Source organism: Meles meles, chromosome 7 (genome assembly GCF_922984935.1).
Source record: "Meles meles chromosome 7, mMelMel3.1 paternal haplotype, whole genome shotgun sequence".
Taxonomy (NCBI): domain Eukaryota; kingdom Metazoa; phylum Chordata; class Mammalia; order Carnivora; family Mustelidae; genus Meles; species Meles meles.
Window position 1 is genome coordinate 90272932 of NC_060072.1, and position 19662 is coordinate 90292593.

The 19662-nt window shown below is 49.2% G+C and overlaps 1 protein-coding gene across 3 annotated transcripts; it reads left to right on the top strand.

Annotated features, from left to right (window-relative positions):
• The first annotated feature begins 146 nt into the window (after window positions 1-146).
• Window positions 147-18625, top strand: SOAT2 (sterol O-acyltransferase 2). Of its 3 annotated transcripts, none has more exons than XM_046010698.1 (15): window positions 147-270; window positions 724-779; window positions 1238-1374; window positions 1724-1783; window positions 2165-2272; window positions 3687-3963; window positions 4580-4649; window positions 5244-5328; window positions 5824-5869; window positions 6056-6185; window positions 7140-7237; window positions 7658-7756; window positions 8267-8402; window positions 8874-9019; window positions 18451-18625. In XM_046010698.1, exons 1-15 carry the CDS (start codon window positions 195-197, stop codon window positions 18619-18621), a joined length of 1695 nt encoding a protein of 564 aa, XP_045866654.1. In that variant the 5' UTR covers window positions 147-194; the 3' UTR covers window positions 18622-18625. The 3 variants fall into 3 exon arrangements, with proteins under 3 accessions (XP_045866654.1, XP_045866656.1, XP_045866655.1); XM_046010699.1 differs by lacking the exon at window positions 18451-18625 and adding an exon at window positions 9218-9677 and having other exon boundaries at window positions 152-270; XM_046010700.1 differs by lacking the exon at window positions 18451-18625 and having other exon boundaries at window positions 148-270; window positions 7140-7302; window positions 8874-9011.
• The last annotated feature ends 1037 nt before the right edge of the window (window positions 18626-19662 follow it).

Here is a 19662-nt window from a genome sequence, read left to right on the forward strand (position 1 = left end):
CCTGGGACAGCCAGCAGCCTGGAACTGAGAAGCGTTACCCTCTAACCTGCTAAGCTCCTGGAGGTTCCCTCCTCCTGAAAGGACTTTAGTCTTTGGAGCTGTCGGAAGAGCTGAGTGAGATAAGAGCTTGGCAGGCTGCGAAGGAAGGGAGGGGACACTTCGCGGCCGCCTGCTGACCCGTCAAGACTCACATCATGGAGCCAAAGGCGGCCCGATTGCGGAGGGGAGAAGGGGTGAGAGGAGAGCAAGAGGACCGGCCCTCGGCAGAAGGTGAACCGCCCTGGAGGGGTGGGCAGAGAGCTCAAGGGGGCTGGAGGTGGGGATGCCTTGTTGAGAGGGCGTCCCTGATGTCTTGGGAGGCAAGGGAAGGCAGCCACTGTCTCTGCCCGGCACTGCCCAGCCAGAAGAGGGAAGTGAAAAGAGATATTCAGAGCTGGGGCCTTGCCCTATCTTGTGGGCTCTTTCACTCCTGAGGGTGAACCGAGTAGCTTCCCGTTTCCCAGGTAATGTCATCAGACTCCCAGTGGCCTCCTCACCCTCTGCAAAAACAACTTCCCCTTCTGATCACCCCACCATGATACAAGATACTCCCCTGGTTGGGGGCAGGGAGGCTGCTGAGCTGACAGAAAGGGTTTCCTGGACAGAGGATGCTTCTGGGTCTGTCTGAGGTGGCAGAAGCCTAACTTCTCCCCTTTGGATATGCCCTTTGACCCCTCCTCCTAGGAAACACCAAGAAGGACAGAGGCATGGACTTGGTGCAATGGACCCGACATATGGAGGTGAGGGTAGTCAGAGGTCAGAGGTCAAGAGGAACAGGTCTTGGAGTGGAGGGGCTCAAACCCTTTAGATGAGGTGAGAGCTAAGGGTTAAGATAGAGGGGTCAGAAATACTTATCAGGAGGCCAGGGGCCAAAAGTCAGCCAGTGAACAGTCTTCTGTTGGCGGGATAAAGGTCAGGAGAGGGAGGGCTGGGGAGAGGGAGAAGAGAGTAGGGTCAGAGAGGATAAGGTGGTCGGCATCCAGACCCTGGCCGTGGAAGTGGCTTTCCTTGGTCCTCACTGCTGCCCTGGGAAGCCGGGGAGAAAGAAATCTGGGGGGGAACCCGTGGGCCAGAGCCTTGCCTGTTCCCGGCACTTAACGACTCGGCCGGTGCGCAGAGAAGCTCAGCAAATACACGGTGAATGAGAGGACGGCTCACTGGGGGAGCGACCACCGGCCTGCCCTGCTCTGTCCCGTAGGCTGTCAAGATGCAGCTGTTGGAGCAAGCTCAGGGACCGCTGATGGAGCTGCTGGACCGGGCCATGTGGGAGGCCGTTCAGTCCTACCCACCGCAAGGTGGACCTCCGCCCTCCGCGCCTCCAGATTCCTCGAGCAAGTGAGCGTCTGAGGAGCTGGGGCCTGGGTTCCTGTAGCAGGCGCCTCTGCTGCGAGGGTTATGAGCCCTAAGTATCATTTCATGCCTCGTTTGTCCGTGTGGGCATGACCCTGACGTCAACCTTCTCTCTGTTGTCCTTATGGCCTTGCCTGCCTGACCCTGACCTCCACCTCTGGGCCTGGTTCTGCCCTGGCCCTGACCTTCCACCTGGTCCTGCCCTCTGGCCCTCACCCTGACCTTCCTCTACTACTGCCCTTGGCTCCCAAGTATCCACCTTCTGCAAGGCTCTGCTCTCTGCCCAGAGCCTTCTTCTCTCAGGTCCTGACCCAGAACAACTGTCTTCATTTAGGGCCCGGGAGTCATCCCTGGGGAAACGGAAAATTTTCATCATCCGAAAGTCCCTGCTTGAGTAAGTCCACATCACGGACCCAGGATGGGAGGAAAAGAAAGAGGTTTGGCTGGGGTCCAGGACCCTTCGATTCAAATCCTCAGGTTCTAGGGGTTTGGAGGGAAGACTTGGAGAGAGTTTCTAAAGTTCATGTTCCCCATTTGCCCTGGGCATGATTGTGGAAGAAAGGCCACCAGGATGAGATGTCCCAGCCATGTCCCAGCCCTTAGCAGCAAGTTCCCAATCGCTAGTCCCCACCCCGCATGTGTATCATGCCTAAGCTGGTCCTTAGCAGCAAGTTCCCAATCGCTAGTCCCCATCCCGCATGTGTATCATGCCTAAGCTGGTCCCCATGACCTTGAGGACTCTCCCACACCAACATCCGGGCCCCTGTCCCTGCAGTGAGCTGATGGAAGTGCAACATTTCCGTACCATCTACCACATGTTCATCGCCGGCCTGTGTGTCTTCATCATCAGCACCCTGGCCATTGACTTCATCGACGAGGGCAGGTAGGCCCCCCTCCCGCCTGGGATAGGCACACAGATCAGACCCCTAGGTACCCAGTGTTCCATCTGCCACTGGCCTGAGCAACCACAGCCTGCCCCCCCCCCCCACTTTGATCCTTTGATTACTGGACACACATCACCATCGCTTCCAACAACCTTGCCACCTAAAACACACTCTTAGACTTCTTCCTTCCACAGCCTTGGATGGCCTCCCCGGTCAACCACTCTGAGGACATTCTGTCTCCTGCTCAAATACTTCTCAGCAGCAACCGTGCCCTGAAGCAGATCCATGTGAACACACAGGCACACTTCCTACCTCTCACACTCCCTCCCAAGTCAGCACTGTTTGATCCAAGTAACCTCCATTGGGCACCTTCCAATTCCCCGACCTGAGGGCTAGAGATAAGAGCCAGACCCCATCTCAGTCTCTGAGGCACTCCCAGTCTTGTGGGGAACCCAGACATGACCACTGACATCCCCCCAGAGCACCACCAACTCTGGGGATGAGTCTCAGAGAGGTGAAGAGCTCAGGGTGGGGATCTGTATTTACACCTCCCCTGTCTCACCAGAAGTACAGTTTAGGAAGCAGTAAAAAGAAGAGGACCAAGAATCTGTGGGTTCAGCAACAGAATTGCCTTTTGGCAAAATCGTTATTAATTATATGAGGAATAGAAGGATCAAATCTCAGGAAAAAGTTTGAATACACATAAAAGTGACAGTCCTTTCTGACCACTCCACCAGCCCCAGACCGCTGTCAGAGGTAACATTTTTAACAGTTTTGAGAGTTTCCCTCTAGGGCATTTTCCATGTGTTCACATCCTGATGTGCACAAGAACCAAGAAGGTGTCTGTTGTGAGGCTTTGCATAAATAAGATACTTACTGTACTTACTGTTGTGTTTTTACTCCTTAATAACTTATCTTCCTATCTTAGAGATTTTTCCATGTCAGCTCACTGTCCTTTACTCATTCATGGACATTTAGGTGGTTTCCAATTTTTCCCTGTTACAAACCATACAATCTAAACATAAGCAAATAAAACACCCAACGACCTGCTTTCTACAACTCCATCTACAGCTACAGACACTCCAAAAGAACACAAGTAACGGAACTCTGAATACCCCGTACTTTAATATCAGCAGCATACAAAGTTCTGAGCCCTCCTGCAACACCCTAAGATTCAGAGAGCTCTAAAGGTCATGTGTAAGCAAAACCACCCCACGATTGAGTCTTTTCAGGCAACACCCTGTGCCAGAACTTCGGGACAACAGAGGTGCCATCTTGAAAACCTTCAGATATGGGGCGTTGGTAACTTTCACAAAATACCTTGGTTTATCTTCCAAGAACTCTGACTGCAGAGGGACGGGACAAAGCTGGGCCACACATTTGTCTCCTTTGTTTCTCCCTCTCCATTCCAAGGCTGATGCTGGAGTTTGACCTACTGATCTTCAGCTTTGGACAACTGCCCTTGGCGCTGATGACGTGGGTCCCCATGTTCCTGTCCACTCTGCTGGTGCCCTACCAGGCCCTGCGGCTGTGGGCGAGGCCCCGGGCTGGAGGGGCCTGGATGCTGGGGGTGGGCCTAGGCTGCGTGCTGCTGGCCGCCCACAATGCGGTGCTCTGCGTCCTCCCGGTCCACGTGGCCCTGAAGTATCAGCTCCCGCCGGCCTCGCGCTGTATCCTAGTCTTTGAGCAGGTGATGGGCGAGACGAAGCTGGGGGCGGGGCCCCTGGGGGGTTGGTGGGGGCGGAGCTAGTTCCTAGAAGCGGAGTCTGTCTTCAAAGGTTTGAGCTTTGAGCGCACCAGCGGGGGCTCCAAGGAAGTTTGCTGCTGTGCAAATGAAATCGGACTTTGCAAGGAGTCACCGGGGTTGGCTGGCTGGAGGCTCCGCCCTGACCTTTCCTGTACCCGTTTACCCTTGACTCATCCAGGAGCGACCTGTTAGGCTATAAGACTATCAGACAGGGGCGCGTGGGTGGTTCAGTGGGTTAAAGCCTCTGCCTTCGGCTTGGGTCATGATCCCAGCATACTGGGATGGAGCCTCGCATGGGGCTCCCTGCTCAGCAGGGAGCCTGCTTCCTCCTCTCTCTTTCTGCCTGCCTCTCTGCCTACTTGTGATCTCTATCTGTCAAATAAATAAATAAAATCTTAAAAAAAAAAAAAAGACTATCAGACAAAAAGATAAAATACGGGCTTTGATGGTACAGATTTTGCAATCCACCTGCCTCTCTTCGGTAAAGGAGCGCACAGAGATGTTAAGTGATTAGCTCAAAGCCACACAGCAAATTAACCTCCTTTCCATTCCATCTCAGGTCAGGCTTCTGATGAAGAGCTACTCCTTCTTGAGAGAGGCTGTGCCTGGAGCCCTTTGTGCCAGAGTAGGTGAGGCATTGCGTGGGCCCCGCTGTGATCTCAGGCCTTTTGGCTGTTTGAGTGAAGTCAGCGGTTGCAGGATTCTTATACAAGCTCTGGCTTCCTGAGCCTGTGCTGCCCCCAGGGCAGAACTCTGGCCTCCCAACTGGACTCTGTGGGCCTTAATCATCAGGCATTCTCAAGTCCTGCCTCTGAGATATGGCGCCTCTGACACCCAGGACTTCTGGCACTTTCCAATTTCCAGGCCTAGCCTGGAAAGACCCAGGGTGTGAGAGCCTTATATTAGGAAGTCAGAACATAAGGAGAGAAAGAATGTGTGGTGGAACTTGTGGGTGCCAAATGAAAAATGACAAAGCAGGTCCTGTACCAGGAAGTAGGGTGCCTGGAATGGAAGCAAAAGAAGGGTGTCAAAGAGCAGCTTCAGCTCCTGCATAGTCTCACCTTCCCTGCCACACCTCCAGACCTAATATCCAGCCCCTCACCCATCCCCTGAACACCTGTCCTACCCAGCCCTCCACCCACCGGCCCTTCCCCAGCCCCCACCCCTCTCCCACCCTCTCTCCCTTCCCCCTTCACTGACGGAGCCCTCTCACTCTTCCCCAGGTGACAGCAAACAAGCCCCCAGTTTCTCCAGCTACCTCTACTTCCTCTTCTGCCCTACACTCATCTACAGGAAGACTTACCCCAGGTAAGACCCTGTACCTCTTTCCCAAATGCCCAGGCCCATCAGGGACATTGCCCTTCTCTTTTCCTCTCTCTGGGGTCTTTAGCCTCACCCCAGACCCTGGCCAGTTTCTCAAGAAGCTTCCCATAATTACAGTGGGAAATAAGTGGCAGGTAAACTATCCCTTCTCCTTTGCACAGCCCATGGTGACACGAGAGTGACCAACTGTCCTGGCTTGCCAAGGACTGCCCCTATTTTAGTACCAAAAGTCCTCCACCTTGGGAAACCGGTCAGTCTGGAGCAAACACCTGATGGTTAGTCACTTTAGTTGACATTCAAGCTAAAAATCCATTTGCTGTGTCTATTATGGATGATGCAGAATGTTCTAGACCTTTACCTCCTCAGATTATCCTCCCAGGCCTGAGGAACTGCGGGAGATTCGGAAAGAGGGCCTGTGCCCGTGAAGGCAGGGAACAAAATAAAACGATGGGAAACATGTTATCCCCATTGCTGTTGCAGGACACCCAACGTCAGGTGGAATTATGTGGCCAAGAACTTCGCCCAGGTCAGAAGATGGGGTAGAAGGGCAGACACGTGGTGGCTGGGGGGCATTTCTGGGAGTGAGATGGGGGATGCTCTAAGGAAAGAGGAGGCAGGTGCTGGGCTAGAATCCAATTCCAGAAGGAGGGGGAGCTGCTTGTGACCCCTCTTAAAGTGACATGTCCCCCACCCCTCCCACACCCCTCCCCAGGCCCTGGGCTGCGTGCTGTATGCCTGTTTCATCCTGAGCCGTCTCTGCGTTCCTGTCTTTGCCAACATGAGCCGGGAGCCCTTCAGTACCCGGGCTCTGGTGCTCTCCATCATGCATGCCACGTTGCCAGGTGTGGTCACCAAAGGCAGGGTTGGGGAGGGCTGCACCCTGGTGAAGCTTCCTAGTAGGGGACTCCTCCCTCCCCTTGCTCTTTCCCTTCAGTCAGGTTCAACACCTCCTGCCTCCGGAACCTCTCCCACATGCGGCCCCTCATCATGGCTCACTTCAGATGACCACTCCACTCTCTCTCTTTCTACATTGGCCTTCTCACCTGTCTCCTTACCCCTTCAATCCTTCCTCCCCTGCCTGCCCCCGACACTGCTGCCCAGATGAATATCCCTCCTCCAGGTTAGTCATTCCCCACCCTGCTTCAAAAACTCCAGTGACTCCCCATTGCTGGCCTCTCCAGATACAGTTTGACCCCTTGGCCTGGCATTCAAGGCCCCTTCCCAGAAAGCCCCTCCTATCTTCTCATCCTGCCCCAGGCCCCGCCCATTCCTTGAAAGATACTCACTTTCATGCCTCCAGGCCTTTGCTGATACTGGTCCCTCAACTTGGACTTCCTTTCCCCATTTTCCAGCAGCGAAGTCCAGTCTGGTTTTGGAGCCTCCACCTCCAGGAAGCCTTTCAGTTTTAGCCATCAATCACCATGACCCACCCCTTTTTCTGCACTGCTAAGCTCATCAATGGCCACCATGCTTAGCTCCCAGGACACTTGACCTTGATGAATGGTTGGACATGACTCCGTCCCTATCTCTGCCTCTGTCTCTCTCTGCTCACTCTCTCTCTTCAACCACTCCATGAACTCCTGAGGGTCAGGGGCTTTGAGCTTCATCTGTGCATCCCCAGCATCCAACATGGGGTCCATGAGCAGATGGATGAATTAATAAATGCATGAGTTAATGAGTGACAAATAAGTGGTTGGTAGGATTTGGGGCCCTGATTGCCAATGAGGGCCCCTTGGAGCTTCCCAGGGGATCCAGATGGGCCAGTCTGACCTTCAGCCCTTGTCCCCACTCACCAGGCATCTTCATGCTGCTGCTCATCTTCTTTGCCTTCCTCCACTGCTGGCTCAACGCCTTCGCAGAGATGCTACGATTTGGAGACAGAATGTTCTACCGGGTGGGGCCTGGACCTGACCCCCTTGGGAGCTGGATGCAGGGAGGGCTGGAGAGTGATCTGGGGAGGTTGGTAGCTCCATAGGGCATCACCTCCGTTGTGCCATCTCCCACGTGAGAAACGTGCTGCCCTGGATATGGTTCTGATGTCACCCCTCCACCTCCTGACTAGCCAGGGCCAACAGCTGTCATTCACATGGTACTTTGGAATCGTCTTCCCCTGAGAGGGGGCAAAGGAGGGAGGTCCCCAGATCCTGAAGAGGCGCCTGGGAGAGGGCCTGCTGTCTCTCTTCAGCGGGGGCCAGCCCCCTAGGGAACACTGAGACAGGATGCAGGAAGCAAGGAGGAGCAGCTGGGGCCCCAGAAGAGTCAGGACCCTGATGCTCACCTCCTTCCCCTAACCCTGACCCCATTCTTCCCCTAGGACTGGTGGAATTCGACGTCCTTCTCCAACTACTACCGCACTTGGAACGTGGTGGTCCATGACTGGCTATACAGCTACGTCTATCAAGATGGACTGTGGGTATGGGCTCAGCAGACCGCCCCCTCCCCAGCTCCCACAGCTAGTAGAATCTTTCCAGGACATTCTCTTTCCCTCTGTCTACACCATTCACCTTTTCCAGACCCAGGGGCCCCCTTGACCTCCATCTACGCTCTTCTACCCAACCCAGTGGGCAGAAAATCCTCCTTAGGGTCTAACTTCCTTCCTTCCTTATCCTTAACTCCACCCCCCAACAGCATTGCCCCCTCCTTAGACTCCTCAGGAACATGCATATAGCAACTCTCAGTTACCAAGACTTTTCACATACATGATCTGCACTAATCCTGACAAGTATAATTATATCCCCTTTTAAAGATTGCATTAGCCAAAGAACTAATAAAATGCTCTTAAATAAGATATACCAGCCCTTCAGACCCCAAATCCCATATTCTTTCCATGGTACCATACACTCTCCTGGTTTCCTTAAAGAGGGGACTCTGTGGAGAAGTCTTGAGGAGACTTATTCCACCCTCCTCCCCCCACCCCTGCCAGCTCCTTGGCGGCCGGGCCCGAGGGGCTGCCATGCTGGGTGTCTTCCTGGTTTCTGCCGTGGTCCACGAGTACATCTTCTGCTTTGTCCTGGGATTCTTCTACCCTGTCATGCTGATACTCTTCTTAGTTATTGGAGGTGAGCTGGGCCTCCAGGTGCCACGGGAGGGGGAGCCATCCAGAGGGAGGAAGCCTGGAGTCCTGCTTCTGGAAATTCCAGACTGACAGGGGGAGGACACACACCCTTCTGGAGGGGGAAGCATGAAAGTTGGGGTGTGAAGGAACTTGGAAACAGGGAGGGAGGCAGCAGGGGATTTCTTGGGGGATGTGGGAGAAGATTTCTGGCTGGAGAGGAGCATCTGAGCAGGGCACACATAAAGGGAGACAAGGGGGAGAAGTGGCGTGAGGATGGAAGGTTTAGTATAAGATCCAGAATACTGCTGTATAAACAGAGGAATCCTGCTTTCACATGAGCCACTTGAGATCTCTATGGGTTGCTAGATCTGGGTTCAAGTTCCTGTTCCATCACTCCCCAGTGCCCTGAGATGAGAAGGCAGCCAGGGAGATGAGGTGTCTGGAGTTGGAGTAACAAGATTTCCTCTCACGTCAGGGCTGATGAACTTCATGATGCATGACCGGCACACGGGCCCGGCATGGAATGTGTTAATGTGGACCATGCTCTTTCTGGGCCAAGGCATCCAGGTCAGCCTGTACTGCCAGGAATGGTATGCTCGGCGACACTGCCCCCTCCCTCAGGTAAGGTATCATGACCGTCAATCAGCTCCCCATCCAGAAGGACACACCTCCCCCTCTCCACAACAGCCAGCCCTCTATTGTTCCCCAGTTCAACAGCCATTTGGTCAGGGACCAAGGCCTGGTGTGGGGACTTCTGTGTCTTGGATGTGTAGGGTGAGCACGGGGGGCTCATGGACAATTCACCTCTCTCCGACACAGACGACCTTCTGGGGGCTGGTGACACCTCGATCTTGGTCCTGCCATACCTAGAGAGCAGAGTACCCTCACTGCCCAGATGATACCACCAAGTTCTTCTCTGCCTGCAAGCCTGGGACCAGGGTGCCTCTCCCTGCACTCCTAGATCTAGCTCCAAGTCAAGGGGGCCTGGCAGGCTTGACCCACCAGGGAACTCCAGAGACGGAGATCCGTGGACCCAGAGGGCCGCTGAGCACAGACACGGAATGGTGGTGGCTCTTGAGCCTCCATCCCCCTAGACCAGGCACAGAGTCCCCTCCTACCTCATGACTGTCCAGACTTGGGAAGACTTGAAGGATCTTACAGATCTGATCAATGCAGGGTGACCTAAAGAAGCCGGGGCCGCCAAGGTCTGAGAAGGGTTTGGCTGGCTTTTTGTACTGTTCCAGTACAATAATAAACTGTGTCTCTTTTTATTGATTCATTTGTTTATTCCTTCATTCATTCTTTGTTGAAGGCCCACTTTGACAGGCACACCAGAAGAGCTGGGTCCCCAGAGGCAAGACTGTGTGGTGGGAGGGGCTGAGGGTCTTGGATGACATCTATTGCCTTTTTAATGCCATCCCCTCCCCAAAACCCAGCTTCACCTTCCTTTCCACCTCTACTCCTACTTCACCTCACATTTCTACACCCCTTAATCCTTCTGCTCCCAGCAACCTCTGGCGCATCTGGGACGGGCCACAGCAGACCCAGGAGAGGAAGTGCCTGTACAGACCTTATGCGATTATCTCACCTTCCTGAGCCCCATTTTCCACAGCTACAAGGGGACCTTAAAAATGAAGAGTGTCCTGACTGTACGGGTTCAGAAGGTCAAAAGATTCATGTTCAGCACCATTCCAGAAACCAGACCGTGTAGTCACTCAAAGGAGAGGATCATTTCTGTCCTCCTTATGCAGGTCCCCCCCTCACCTGGTGTGGGGAAGACATCTAGACCAGTAAACTTTTAGGGAACTTAGCCCCGGGGGACAGAGGATCAAACAAACCAGGATTCCTAAGAGAAGATAGGTACTTCTTTCTTTTATAAGAATCTTTTTCAAAATTAGTTTATTTATTTCTGTGTGCCTGCAAGAGAGAGGGAGCACGAGCAGGGGGATGGGCAGAGGGAGAAGCAGACTCCCCGCTGAGCAGGGAGCCTGATGCAGGGCTTGATCCTAGAACCCTGGGATGACAACCTGAGCCAAACAGGGACGCTCAACTGACTGAGCCACCCAGGCACCCGGTACTTCTTTTTTTTCTTTTCCATGTGAACAGTGTGAATGGATATCTTTTCATGTCAACAATATAGATCTATTTCCTCACTTTTACTTACTGCATGTATACACTAGAAGTTATTTAACTATTGACGTACATTTCAATTGTTTCCAGTATTTGGCTCTTATACACAATTCTATGATGAACTTCCTCGTGTATACATACACATCTTTGTGCATTTTCCTACAGCGGTTTTCGAGAAACCGAATTACTAGAACATTGGGCGGTATTACTCTCAATTTTGTATAAGTTGCCAAATTAAAAACTTCCCTCTGGAAGGTTTGAGTGAGTTTAAGTTATATGACATCGCCCATTTCCTAATGCTCTTGTGCATATGGGGTTGGGTCAACTTCTTTATTTTGGCCAACCTGATAAGCAGAAAATTATGTCTATTGTCTTCATTTTGCTTTATGATCACTGCTTTAAAAATGGAATATACTTTCCTATATGTACCAACAATTTTTGTTCACTGTTTTTATTTTTTTTAATTTTTTTTTAAGATTTTATTTATTTATTTGACAGAGAGAGATCATAAGTAGGCAGAGAGGCAGGCAGAGAGAGGAGGAAGCAGGCTCTCTGCCGAGCAGAGAGCCGGATGTGGGACTCGATCCCAGGACCCTGAGATCATGACCTGAGCCGAAGGCAGCGGCTTAAACCACTGAGCCACCCAGGCGCCCCTATTTTTTTTAATTTTAAAAAAAGATTTTATTTATTTATTTGACAGAGAGATAGAGAGAGAGAGCATAGGTAGGCAGAGGGAGAAGCAGGCCCTCCACTGAGCAGGGACCCCGACATGGGGGTTGATCCCAGGACTCTGGAATCATGCATGACCTGAACCAAAGGCAACCATTTAACCAACTGAGCCACCCAGGCACCCCAAAATTTCATAGTTTTAAGCACGCAGAATTTGCACATCTGATTTGTCTCTCAGTATTTCATATGTTTTAATGCTATTGTTTTCTTTTTTTTTTTTTAAGATTTTATTTATTTATTTGACAGATCACAACTAGGCAGAGAGGCAGGCAGAGAGAGAGAGAGGGAAGCAGGCTCTCCACTGAGCAGAGAGCCCGATGCGGGACTCGATCCCAGGACCCCGAGATCATGACCTGAGCCAAAGGCAGCGGCTTAACCCACTGAGCCACCCAGGCGCCCTAATGCTATTGTTTTCTTAATTTCAATTTATGATTGTTCATTGCTAGCATATTGAAATCAACTGATTTTATGTCTTATTTTGAATTGTGATTTCCAAAGTGGAATGAATGGCACATTTGGTTTCAATGTGTTATGTATCATATCTTGTATCATATGTTCCTTCATCATGCCATAGTGAGTTGCTACTATTCCTTCCATTTCCCCTACTCCCTTGTTGTTTTGGAAGTTCAAGCGCACTTTTCCAATCCCTTGATAGTTACCTATCCTTACTTGCACTGATAATCCAATACCTACTTCTTCGTCATCACTTTAAAATATACCAATTATGGGGCATCTGGGAGGCTCAGGCCATTAAGCATCTGCCTTCAGCTCAGGTCATGATCTCAGGGTGCTGGGGCCGAGCCCCGTTTGGGGCTCCCTGCTCGGTGGGGAGTCTGCTTCTCCCTCTGCTGCTCCCCCTGCTCCTACTCTCCTCTCTCTCAAGTAAAGAAACAAAAACTTTAAAAAGTTAATATACCAATTATTTCTTCAATTGAGATGTTTTATTTTCCTGCCACTTCTACCCGCGTAAGAGAGACCTTCAGGATACTTTGATCTCTCTTATTCTGCTTCCCATCCCTAGGTGTGCCTAAGAGAACACAGCACTTAGGGTCCTAGGCCTAATTAGGTGTCTGTCCAGCTCTGTGGGCATTTAACAGCGTGGTATTTGGCCAAGTGTCCTATTCAGTGCAGGTTTTCCTCCCCCCTCATCTTCCTCTACCTTGACTTCTCCATTCCCTGAGTTTTTTTCTTGAGTATTTTCCTCAGGTGAGATAGGAGATTGAGATACTCTTTGTAGCTCTAAATATCTTTCTTTTGCTCTGACAGGTGAAAGCTTTCCCAGCTGGGGATGAGGTCCCTGGGCAGCCAATCCTTTTCTCTCACTGTCCCCACGGTTAGCTTCCAGTACCTCAGATGGAGAGTCCTGGGTCAATTTGATTCTTTTCCCTTTGTACAGAACTGGCTCTTTCTGTCTAGAAACCTGAAAATGTTTTTCTTTAATCTTGGAATTCAGGAGTTTCATGCTTAGATGTCTGTCTTTTCTTTCCTTTTTTGTGTCTTCCTGTGCCCTTTTGGTCTGCAAGCTGAGATCTTCAAGTCACTGAAGTCTTCTATTTTTAAGTTATTACCTCTCTTCCATCTGTGCCTTTTCGTTCTTTTGGTGCTAATACATTTGAATGTTAGGACTGCTGGATCTATTCTCCAAGTCTCAAATTTTCCTCTTTATTTCCATCTCTTTGTATTATTTGCTCTGTGCTTTGAAATATTTTTTCCACTTGTCCTTCCAAGCCACTAATTTGAGTCCCAGCAGGAACTAGACTTTTCTCTTTTGATGCATATGCTAATTTTTGTGGTTATTGGAATAACGTTTCTTTAGTTCCAGAAAGTACTTTTTGGTACACGACTTGAAGCTCTTTAAGTGCTCCTAATATTTTCTTACATTGTCTTCTAACTCTTCAGTGGTTCCTGTTGCTGTCTGGTAGGCAGGAAGAACAGCTATGTTGACCTCATCCCCATAAAGCCAGGGTCATCTGAGTCATATTCTTTCAGGATCCCCCATGGTCCTGACCTCTGGTCAGGGGCTCTCCAAATCTGGTCTCCAGACTCTTACATGGTGAGAATGAGGACTTTCCTCCCCAGGTCTCCTCATTAGGCCTTCCCCTTCCTAACTCTAAGTTCAAGCCCTCACTTGCACATCCAGCCCCTGGCCCCAGCAGCACTCTGGTTAAGAAGAGGCAGGTGCTTGCAGTGGAAATTCCCTTAGAACAGGGATCGTCAAACTGGACCACACCCTGGAATCCCCTCCAGGGCGGGCCAGGATAGGATGAGCCCCACCCCAAAATTTTCTGATTCCTTCTAGGGCGTGGCCTGGGAATTGACAAAATATGCTGACCCTGCTGGTCGAGGAAGCACACTTTGACAACCCCTGCATTAAAATATACGAAACCAAGCCACCCTTCTTCAAAATTAGAGCTTTTTTTTTTATGGTAAGGAAATTAATCAATGTCAGGAAGGTATTGTCTTATTTTACGTGGATTCTTCAACTTATTCATCGTCCTGAGGCTCGTACACGACTGGGCTCCATCCGGGCCCCCTCGCCCACCAGTGCCCTGACTCCTGGTCTGAGAAGAAGGCAGTGGCGGAGGGCCAAACGTGCCCAGACCAGAGCCCTCTCGGGCTGAACCAAAGTAGAGTAGAGGTCGTTCAGACCAGAGAGCCCCTCCTTTGCACAGGCTCAGACCCCTTCGTGGAACCTTGTTTTACCCTGGTACCCAGAGGGTGGCAGTAGAGCCCCACCAGCCTCGGGCCAGGACATCAGTGGGGATACAGAGCCTGGAGTGGGCATCTGCATGCGAGGCAGGGAGGACTCTGGGGCCATCTTCCTGCCCAGCAAGGCCCTCCTTCTGGGTTAGGAACCACCTTGTCTGTCTGTCCGGGTTCTCTTCGCTGGGGCCCTATCTGTGCCCCTCAGACTCTGTGCCCGTCCTCTAACTCAAACACCTTCTATTCACCCCTTTGACTTGTCCAGTTTTTTCTTTGCATCTCCTTGCTTGTCCTGGGATCCCATGTAAAACTCACTCCCCTCTTCTGTGGCCCCCTTCCTAATCGGTGCTGGCCCAGTGGTCTGCGACCTCCATACCATCTCATACTCCACTAGTTGGAGTTTCTCCCCCCCATATTACTCCTCCCTCACTCTGCTGTTGGGAGCACTCCTCCTATAACACACACTCCACAACTCTAAAACACAGAACTCAAATGGGCATTTCAGCAATGTCCAGTGATCCTATTAATCTGGAGTACTCCCTCCCCACTCTCCAAAAGAACAACTTTTTTTTTTTTTTAAGATCTTATTTATTTATTTATTTATTTGTCAGAGAGACAGCGAGGGAGATCACAAGCAGGGGGAGCAGCAGGCAGAGGGAGAAGCAGGCTCCCTGCTGGGCAAGGAGCCTGATGTGGAACTCAATCCCAGGATCCCAGGATCATGACCTGAGCTGAAAGCAGACACTTTTTTTAAAAAAAAAAATTTTATTTATTTATTTGAGAGAGAGAGAGAGAGAGAGAGAGAGAATGAGGGAGAGAGAGCATGAGAAGGGGGAGGGTCAGAGGGAGAAACAAGACTCCCTGCCAAGCCAAGGGAGCCTGATGCGGGACTCAATCCTGGGACTCCAGGATCATAACCTGAGCTGAAAGCAGTTGCTTAACCAACTGAGCCACCCAGGCCCCTTGAAGGCAGACACTTTAACCAACAGAGCCACCCACGCATCCCCAACAACTTGATTTCTTCTCTCTTTTCCCACCATTCATCTCCAACTCTATAGATCCACCCAAAGCACACACTCCAGCTTTCCCCAACTCCAAGTCCCTCCTGTGAACTGCAGGAATTCGCCCTCCTCACATCACAAGACATTCCCTCTCCTCCCACCACCTCCAACACTAAGATCCTTCTATGAGTTCCAGGCATCTCCTCCTCCTTTCCCCTCTCTACCAAATGTTCCCATTAGCACCCAGATGAGTTCCTCTACTATGTCCCATCTCTAACTTTCCCCTCTTCACCCCAGATCCTCATCAAGCTGTCTACCTTCTCAGCTTCCTGTCATTGCCAAACTTCTGGAAAAAGTTGTCTGCTCACTGTGGCTGTTTTCTCACCTCCTCTCACTTCTGAGTTAATCATGTATCTACAAAAGTGTCTCTTCATAGTTTAGTAGGGGTAATTACTTCGGCACTCATGCCTTCCTGTCATCTCCTTTCTCCTCTTAGGGATCCACTCCAGTACATGACAAATCTCTATGTGTTCTTGAAAAATATAGTGTTGGTACTTTACCTTTTTAATTTATATCAAGTAATTTATGCTACAATTATCATTCTGTTCATCACTGTTTAAAAATATGTAAATACGGGGCGCCTGGGTGGCTCAGTGGGTTAAAGCCTCTGCCTTCAGCTCGGGTCATGATCCCGGGGTCCTGGGACCGAGCCCCGCATCGGGCTCTCTGCTTGGCGGGGAGCCTGCTTCCCCCTCTCTCTGCCTACTTGTGATCTTTCTCTCTGTCAAATAAATAAATAAAATCTTTTTAAAAATACATGTAAATGGTGCTACATTTAAATATGTAAAATTCTGCTGACACCTGTGTAATATTCCAACATATCCACACACTACTTTTTTTTTTTAAGATTTATTTATTTTAGGGGCACCTGGGTGGCTCAGTTTTTTGGGCGCCTGCCTTTGGATAGGGTCATGATCCCAGAGCCCTGGGATGGAGTCCTGCATCCAGTTCCGTGCTCAGCAGGGTGCCTGCTTCTCCCTCTCCCTCTGTCCCTCCCCCTGCTCATGTCCACTTGCTCTCTCTCAAATAAATAAATAAAATCTTTTTAAAAAGGATTTATCGGGGCGCCTGGGTGGCTCAGTGGGTTAAGCCGCTGCCTTCGGCTCAGGTCATGATCTCAGGGTCCTGGGATCGAGTCCCACATTGGGCTCTCTGCTCGGCAGGGAGCCTGCTTCCCTCTCTCTCTCTCTGCCTGCCTCTCTGCCTACCTGTGATCTCTCTCTCTCGCTGTCAAGTAAATAAATAAAATCTTTAAAAAAAAAAAGGATTTATTCATTTTGGGGCTCCTGGGTGGCTCAGTTGTTAGGTGTCTGCCTTTGGCTAGAGTCATGATCTCAGGGTCTGGGGATCAAGCCCCACATCAGGCTCCGTGCTCTGCGGGGAGTCTGCTTGTCCCTCTCCATCTGCTCCTCCTGTCCACTCATGCTCTTTCTCTCTCTCAAATAAATGAATAAATAAAATATTTTTTAAAAGATTTATTTATTTTAGAGAGAGAGAGACAAAGAGAGCATGTGCATGTGCAAGTGGCGGTAGGGGCAGAGGCAGAGAATCTTTAAGCAGACTCTCCGCTGAGTGTGGAGCTCCACCTGGGGCTGGACCCTGGGCTTGATCCCACAACTCTGAGATCACGACCTAAGCAGAAATCAAGAGTCAGATGCTTAACTGACTGAGCCATCTAGGTGCCCCAAACTTTTTTCTTTTTTGAAGTTGTTTTGGGGGGGCACCTGGGTGGCTCAATCAGTTAAGCACCTGCCTTGGGCTTGGGTTGTGATCCCAAGGTCCTGGACTCATGGCCTCATAGGGCTCCCCACTCAGCAGGGAGCCTCTTGTCTCCCCTCTGCCCCTCCCCCAGTTCTGCTTGTGCTCCTGCGCGCGTGCACCTGCACGCGCGCGCGATCTCTCTCTCTCTCTCATGTGCTCTCTCTCAAGTGGATAAAGTCTTTTTTTTTTTTTAAGATTTATTTATTTGACAGAGAGAAATCACAAGAGAGGCAGGCAGAGAGAGAGGAAGGGAAGCAGGCTCTCCGCTGAGCAGAGAGCCCGATGTGGGACTCGATCCCAGGACCCCGAGATCATGACCCGAGGTGAAGGCAGCGGCTTAAAGTTGGTTGTAGCTATTCCAGATCGCTTGCATTTCCATATGAATTTTAGAATCAACTGTCAATTTCTACAAAAACCATGCTGGGGTTTCTATTGAGATTACACTGAATCTAAAAATAAGTTTGGGGAGAATTGACATCTCAGCAATACTAGGCGTTTCAGCAATAAACACTGTATATATCTCTCCATTTAAGTCTTACTTAATTTCTCTTACCAGTGTTTTTTTAGTTTTCAGTGTATGGGATTTGTACATCTTTCATCAGAGTTGTCCTTACATTGTCCTTCCATATTTCTCTCTTCTTTTTTGTTGATATTGTAAATGATATTGTCTCTTCCACTTCTAATAGTTGCTGGTGTAGAGAAATACAATTAATTTTTGTTTATTCGTCTTGTATCTTGCAACCTTGCTAAACTAGTTCCAGTAGCATTTTCATAGGCTCATTGGAACTTTCTACATAGATGATCGTGTCACCTGCAAATCAAAACAATTTTACTTCTTCCTTTCTAATTTTTATGTCTTTTTTTCCTTGCCTTATTACCTAGCCAGAACTTCAAGTACAGTGTTAAATAGGAGTAAGTGTGGACCTCTCTGTCTCGTTCCTGATCATAAAAGGAAAGATGTATACATATACAGTATATCAGCTTTATTCAAATATATATACTTTGGGATTATTTAAATATAATTCATATACCATTTAATTCACCCACTTAAAGGGTACAAGTCGATAGTCTTAATATCTTCACAGATTTGTGTAACCATTACAATTAATTTTAGTGTATTTTCACCACAGCCCCCAGAATCTTGTACCCATTAGAAATCACTTTCCATTCCGCTCTAGCCCTCCAGCTTTGGGTAGCCACAAATCTACTTTCTATGGAGATTTCAAATAAATGGAAACATACCAAATATGGTCTTCTGAGATTGGCTTTTTTTTTATGCTAAAAAAAAGTCAAAAGTTCAAGTCAAACCATTTTATACTACATACCAGCACATCATTCCTTTGTGTGGTCAAATAACATTCCATTTCATGGGCATCCCACGTTTTATTTACTCATTCATTGGTTGATGAATATGATGGTTAATTTTATGTTCCAACTTGACTAGGCTAAGGGGTGCCCTGAGAGCTGGTAAAACTTTATTTCTGGGTATGTCTGTGAGATTGTTCTAGAAGAAATTAGCATTGGATTTGGTAGGCTGAGCAGAGAGATCCCATCCCACCAATGTGGGCAGGCATCATTCAGTCTTTTAATGGCCCAAATAGAATGAGAAGGCAAGGGAAGGGCAAATTCTCTTCTTCAGCTGGAACATCTATCTTTTCCTGTCTTCAGACATCAGAGCTCCTGGTTCTTGGGCCTTCAGCCTCTTACTGGGAGATATCTGAGTGGCTTCCTGGTTCTCAGGCATTTGGACTCAGAACGAGTTACACCATTGGCTTTCCTGGCCCCCACCCCTACCCCAGCTTACAGATGGCAGACTGTAGAACTTCTCAACCTTCATAACCAGGTGAGCAAATTAGTATAATAAATTGCCTCTTATATCTACATATATATTCTCTTGTTTCTGTTTCTCTGGAGAACCCTGACCAATACAATGAACATTTGGATTGTTTCTGCTTTGACACTATTATGAATAATGCTGCTATGAACATTTGTATACATGTTTTTGTGTGGATGCCTGTTTTCATTTCTCTTAGGTATATACCTGGGAGTGGAATTCCTGGGTCATAGGATGACTCTATATTTAACCTTTGAGGAATGGCCAGACTGTTTTCCACGGTGGCTACATGAGTTTACAACTCTATTAGCAGTATATGAGGATTCCAATTTCTTTCTTTTTTTTTTTAAGATTTTATTTATTTGACAGACAGAGATCACAAGTAGGCAGAGAGGCACACAGAGAGAGAGGGGGAAGCAGGCTTCCTGCTGAGCAGAGAGCCGGATGTGGGGCTCAATCCTAGGATCCTGGAGTCATGACCTGAGCGGAAGGCAGAGGCTTTAACCCACTGAACCACCCAGGCGCCCCTGAGGGTTCCAATTTCTTTACATCCCCACCACCATGTGCTATTTCTCTTTTTTTGTTATAATATCTTACGGGATATGAAGTGGTGTCTCATTGTGGTTTTGATTTGCATTTCCCTGATGACTAATGATGTTGGGCATCTTGTCACGTGCTTGTTGACCATATGTATATCTTCTCTGGGGAAACGTCTAATCAGATCCTTTTTCCACTTTTTAATTGGGTAATTTGTCTTTTATTGTTGAGTTGTAAGAGGGCTTCAACCATTCCAGATGTAAGTCCCTTATCAGGTATGTAATTTGCAAATATCTTCTTCCATTCCACACATTGTCTTTTCACATTCTTTTTTTTTTTTTTTTTTTTTGTCCAATAAAACTTTATTTGCAAAGCAGGTTTCAGCTTGATTTGACCTCTTTTCACATTCTTGATGGTGTCCTTTGATGCACAAGTTTTAAATTTTGATGAGGTCCAATTTATCTATTTCTTTTTTGGTGGCTTGTGTTTTTGATGTCAAATGTAAGATT